General features: G+C 40.6%; 1 protein-coding gene across 1 annotated transcript; it reads right to left on the bottom strand.

Moving 5' to 3' along the window:
* On the bottom strand, positions 1-5998 carry LOC308043412 (thiamine transporter 2-like; the record flags this gene model as incomplete). The annotated part of the gene is made up of 5 exons (XM_080349452.1): positions 1-180; positions 1436-1577; positions 3114-3306; positions 4706-5510; positions 5849-5998. The coding sequence occupies 5 exons, from the start codon at positions 5996-5998 to the stop codon at positions 1-3; spliced, it is 1470 nt and encodes a 489-aa protein (XP_080205578.1).
* Between the last annotated feature and the right edge of the window lie 545 nt (positions 5999-6543).

The following is a 6543-nucleotide window of genomic DNA, read 5'->3' on the forward strand; positions in this document are numbered from 1 at the left end:
CTACAGCCACGTCGTGTAGCCACTTACAATCTGCTCTTTGGATTCGTGTTCAGCATGGTTCCGATGATCTTTGCAAGACCTTGCTAGTTTCCTTTGGCATTTGCTTGAGACAAGCATGCATGTGCTTCGGATCAAGAAAATCCCAGCTATGACTGCAAAGTAACTGCCGTAAATTAAAAACTGGGAGGGGGAGGAAAAAAAGGCAGAATAATTAACACAAAACACTTCAGGGAAATGTTGTTCTTCTGGAATTGACAGACTATTGTTTTGATTACCTGTGTTCTGGCAGTTTCTCTACGTTCTCTACTTTATGCTTTGTAATTAAGCAAAATCTTAGTTTTTCCAGCAAACAGCAGATCTCTGAGGAATAAAGAACTGCCCTTTGCTTCCAGTCCTTATGCCTCTTAGTAAACAGCAGAGGAGGGGAAGGAACAGGAACAGGATATTTTTCTATTAGTGCAAAATGTAGAAGTAGATTAATTACCTTCATAGTAATGAATAATGTAAAAGTGAAGAGTCTTGAGCTGGCCCTTTTTTCCTCTTACTTGCACATTTCAGTGCTCTTTTTTCCTCTTACTTGCACATTTCAGTGCTATCACCACAGTAGCTTCAGTAAATTTGCTATGACTTTGCATCAATATCTCCAACAACAGTGGCAAGGCTACTTATGAAGTCCTACATACTCCTTTAAGTTTAAAGTTTTAATTTTTAGTTTTTAATTCAATATTTAATCTTCTAAAGTAACTTTTGCCTTCTCTGTGCAGAATATCTGAAGAGCGTTAGTCTTCTTCAAATCCATGGCAGTAAGAAGCTGCCTTAGTTGAGATTCCAACTGAGAAAATGCAGAAGTCGGTACATTTCAGTGGATGTGGAATTGGGCTGACTGAAGTTAGGGACACTGTTGTGAGAGAGGATATCCCACCCCAAATTAAGTACCCTAACTATGGACAGAAAACTCTATTATTCACGTTGAGATGCAGACCAGGTTTGCTTCTGAGCTGGAATTAGAAGACATATGTCTTTGTCACTTGAGCTGAAATAACTCCAGTAATCCAGGTTGTGCATCATGGTCTTGATCTCCTCTGACAACACATGATCTCATTGGTTTGGAATCTGAGAAAACCACTCTGAATTTTTGGGTAGAGAGGATGTTATTCAGTGTCCTATTAATTAGCAAAAGCTGGTCAGATAGCAGTGCTCTATTGTTTACATTCTGGTGTATCTGCCCTTAAAAAGTCAAAGACCAGCATCTGTGATCCTAGTGCTGCACTAAAAGGCAAAAGGGAAGAATGACAGCTGACACAAGGGAGGAGCAAGAGGTCTAGATTTCTGTAGAAGAGGGAATTAAATTGTCCTTTGGCATAGCAATTTCTTCCTTGTTAAACTTTTGAAGATGAATTGGTTAAACAGTAAATATGAAGCTATTGGCACTTACCTGAGTCACTATGCCCAGTCCCAGGCCTTTTGAATCCACGACGACTACTGTAAGAACGGTCTGAATTACCAGCGCAACGAAGTTGTTAAATCCAAACATCAAGGCATAGCGCTCCATGCTCAGATTGACTGCGATCTGAAACCTAATGTGACACTGGCAGGTCAGTTACTTCACACTGAGTAGAAGGTTGTTCCTCTCTGTTTAGCTGAGGAAGAGAAACAATTCATGCAGATGATATATCAAGGATGGAGTAAATGGTGTTTCATTTGTCTGTTTGCTTCCTTGTTTGCTCGAAACAATGTTCTGACTACCATTGTGTATTTTGATAGGTTTTTCACTTGCCTGTGTTGCTTTTCCAAACAATGTTATCAGGTAATCTGCTTTATCCCATTAGGAATCAGGTCTCTTTAATTATCCCCTTTATTTCTTCTCCACCTTTACAGACCATGCCAGACAGGTTAAGTCTCCATGGAAGCTTTGAAAGACATGGCCAGACCATACCATGACCTGTCTGGGACACGAGAAGGATGTGAGAAGGTCACCATGTGTGTTTTCTAACTAGCTTTTCTATGATTATGTGAATCGCTTATTGCTTTGTGGGATTGTCAGTGGAGGTAGCCTACCATTTATTTCTGTTAAGAGCTTGTGGTTTTGCCTTGCAATATCATTTTCAACAATACTATCTTTCCTTGCAATATTTACCTCCAGAGTTCCTATCTGAACAAATGTGTGTTATTCCTGCAGCACTCTTTTAATTGGTTTTTATCAGGGCTTTTATTTGTGCAAGCTTTTACTTTTTTTACTTTTTCTTTTTAATTTGTTGAGGTAGTCCAGGTGTGATCCACTATAATGTACTAACAATTCACTAACATGAAAATAGAGGATTTGCTTGACTTCATTCAAGATAAGCATAATTTTGTCACGCATTATAGTTTTACCAGATTTTTTAAATGATATCTGAATAATTTGGGGGTTTAACATAAAAATTCATTGGATATTTTTGTTAATGAAATAGTGTGGTATATCTAAAGACACTCCAATCAACATAATAACTGGAGTAACAAAAATGTTTTATGCTTACTACAGAGATTATATATTATATTTTTATTTATATTATTTTTCTGTTTCTGACAACAGAATAGCTTGGTCTCCTAAGAGAACTTTTCTGATTCTATATGTCTGATGTTCTCTTTTATTCCTTGGTAACTTCATAGTATTTTTAAGGATCATGTATATATGAAGTTACGTTGGGGAACATGCTATGCCAAATCCTTTCTTGCATACAGGCAATTCACAACTTGCTAACAAGTATATCAGCAAGCTGGTCTAGGTATAAGCGGACCTTAAAGGGTGGTTGTCTGGGCATGCCAGTCCCACCTGCTCACTTTTCATCTTCCATGCCAGGAAGAAGGAAAACAGCTCGTATGTTTTACTGTTACCACTACCTTTAGTAATAAAGATACCTTGTACCTTGTTTAATTTCTGCCTAGGCGCATGTTCAGTGGTTGTTTAGAAGAATGAAAACAACATAGCTACACATACCAGTGTCCTTGTGTTTACCTAAACAGTTACATCTAGCATTAGATCAGCTACCTCTGAGTAAAAGGAGGGATGCCCATACTTGAAGTATTGTTGATATTCTGTGCATAATAGCAGCAGTATAAGGTTCTATACTTACGTTGCTATTGTTATGAGGAGCATATAACACGCTTTGAAAATGAGATAGCTGGCATAACATGCCCAGATGTTGGTAGTAAAGTGCATGAGAAATAGAGAACCAGCATCTATTGCAGAGAAAATTCCCAAAGCCAGTTCTCCAAAAAGGTCCCAGTTAATTTTCATGTATTGTACTACAAAAGATGTTACTGAGCCTAGAAAAAGAGAAAAAAACAATAACGTAAATGTTGTATCTGTTCTATAGCCTGTATCACCATGTTTTGCCAGCCTCACATGCTGAAATGCAATGCGGCGTAATGAAGCCGAGTAGTTCTGAAACATTTGGAAAGCATTTCTAACTGCTTCTGCAGTTGTGCAGATGGCTGGTCATTTTTTGACAGCTGCATAAATCAAGTCTCTGCCATTCCTTTCTTAATGTTTTATGCCTCTTCACAGGATAAACTGTTATGTAGAAGGATTCATTATTTAGCTGTCTATAGCCAGCATGTACCTCTGGGGAGAAAATTAGGAGCATGGTTTGGAGCTCAAGAAGAACATTTCTTCCTGCTTCTACTAACTAACTAACTAACTAACTTCATAGCTAAGCTAGTAAACAGTTACCTTCTAGTTCAACAGTTCACCTCTCTGCAGCTTTTAAAAGGGCAAGCTACCTGACTCCCCATCTTAAGGGCCTCATAGAATTTTAAAACTTCTACACCTCTACGTTGAGAAATAGGCAATTATATGAGAAAGAGCAATTCATCAAGGAATAGACACTACAGGACCTACATCCTTCTAATTTATTATTCATTTGGTCTATGTAGTTGCCTACGTCAAGACAAGAGTAATTTTTAGTCTTAGAAGTATGTGTTTCTCCTTACTGTAAGGGTAACCTGAATGACCAGGTATGACGTAGACATATTTATTTTCCCTGGTGGATCACACCCCAATGTCTTGTGCAAGTTCTTTACGGCAATACAATATGAACATGTGAAACACAGGGTGGTGTCCCCTGATGTTACCTTTTGATACCGTCACTTTGCTTGTGCAGTGCATACATCTGCTTCCAGTGCAACAGAGTATTGGTTAATGTCAGGACACAATGAATTCAATAAGGTCTTTTTCTGCAAATCTGCCTATCTTGGAATGACTAGAATTCTTTCTTCCCTCTTGCTGTGCAGGAGTATTTCACTAGAGCAAGATCTTAACAAGAGGGTTATGCTCTTTTTGTGTAAACATACTCATGGAAATCGTCTGCATAAGCCGATACCATTGTTATGGGAACTCTGTGATACTTGTTTGGGGAAAAAAACAACAACCCAGCAACCTCATCAAAAGAAACACAGGTGCCTCTGAATGGATTTAGCAGTCAGATGCAAAGTCCATGTGACCTGTACACTCTCTGCTTACTAGGAGGATATTGGGTGTCCCCATCCTAAACAAAAAAAGCACAGCATGCATTTGAGCTGTTTTGTACACCAAATAACTAGATTTTGAATGCACAATACATCCACTGGCTTCCTGGATCACCTGCAATGGAATAGCACTTTAAAAATATTCTGAAATAAAACTTCAGAAGCTGCCTTTCTGATTGATGCTTGGACACCAACTTACTCAGAAAAGTTGCTATTGCTTCAACAGCTCCGTTGTACACGGCAGAGCTGTGAGAGGGGGCTCTGAAGTCCCAGAGCACCTGGATGTAATTCACAACCTGGTTAAAGCCTGCGGTAGCCAGAGCCCACCACAGGGACCAGTACAGAAGTTTCCTTGAGCTGTAGCAATCCCTCAAGTCCTTGCCCAGCTGCACCAGCACTCTGAGCACGTGGTGCTGGGGCTCGGCATGGCCAGCCTGTGGCTCAGGTGCTGGTCCCCGGCCAGCAGGTGCAGAGCCCTGGTCCCCTTGGCAGCTCAAGTCAACCGTAGCCACGACTTTATCTGGGCCTGGGAGTGTTTCTGGAACGCCTTTCCTGTGGAAGAACATACTCTTCTGAGGCATTGGGAGCAGAAAGGAGCACAGGAATGCCAGGGACACGGAAGCCAAAGTAATGGCGTTGAGGTGAAAGTAGGACACATGTGCTAAGGAAACCAGCAGCTGTCCCAGCACGGCAGCGACGGTGGCTGCAGCAAGAGTGATGCTTCTGCAATAGCTCGTCACTCTCTGGTAGTGCTCGGTGCTGACCACACTGTAGATGTAGGCGTAGTAGGCGACCTCGGTGGCTGTCACCATCCCGTAGAAGAATTCCACCACCTGCATGGCCACCACTCCATGTGCGAAGAGGAGCAAGAGCCACGTGATGATGAAGCTGATGCCCTGGAGGAGGAGGACGGGCTTGTAGCGCACATAGTCTGTGATCAGGAAGACGGGGACAAGGAGTGCAAGGTAGGAGTATGTCCAAACCGGGAAGATCTGGTTGGTAACCTAGAAGAGAAGAGTGAGTCTCTGTTTTTTTATTCTTGGGGGGAAAAGAAGTTCATTTCTTTTAAATGAAATTGCAGAGGGAAGTTTTTGTTCTGAGAGAATTCATAAAATATATAACCACACTGAAGCAGCATATGACTGTTGAGCAGGAAAATGGATCTTAAATCCATTAAATGGATCTTTTATTTATGCTATCTATTGCAAATTGGAACCTGCCAATGGCCAAAGCTGGTTACAGTATGCCTTTTATTTATTTATTTATTTATTTATTTATTTATTTATTTATTTATTTATTTATTTTCTGGTCCATATAAAGAAAAGGTAGATTGAAACCATACCTCATCTATGGTCAGATTTTTATCTGGTCCTGTTAGATAGGGGGTTAGGAAAGGTTCTGATGGTTTCATCATGCAGAAGAATCCATAGAAGCAGAGGATCAGGGTGGGAAAAGTCCAGGTGTTGCTTTTCTCTGGCTTCCAGCAGCCCATGGCCTCTGCAGCAAAGCTCAGGACAAAGTTCGTTAGAAGGATGATATTGACCATGAAAATGCAAAGACATCTTGTAATTTATTTTTATTGTGTGGTTTCTAATGCTAAGGAGTGCTCTTTAGAGGCTGGTGGTTGGAAAACATTTTTCTTCATAACTTTTAAGTGAACATTTTCCTTACATTTGTCTAATGTTTCTCTGTCTTTGTAGATAGTGTATAAAGAATGACTTGGAAGACCTTCAGCTGGGAAACAAATTACACTGTCATTCAGTCTGCACTGACCAAGCTAACTACGGGAAAAGCCTTTCTAGGCCAAAGGCACTGAAGACAGCTGAGCACTGAGATTTCACTTGACACCATGACTGACGACAGCCAAGCACCTTGTTGAATGACAATTAACTAGTTCATAGTCACTGTTTTCACTCCTTCACCTCCTAGACGTGCATGGCTTCACTGTTCTGCAGAGCTGGTCATGCTGGAGCCCAGCAGGCGAGAGTCACCAATAAATACAGGAAAGATGTAAAACCAGATCCAGAACTAACTGCA

The sequence above is a fragment of the Nesoenas mayeri genome (assembly GCF_963082525.1).
Source record: "Nesoenas mayeri genome assembly, chromosome: 9".
Classification (NCBI taxonomy): domain Eukaryota; kingdom Metazoa; phylum Chordata; class Aves; order Columbiformes; family Columbidae; genus Nesoenas; species Nesoenas mayeri.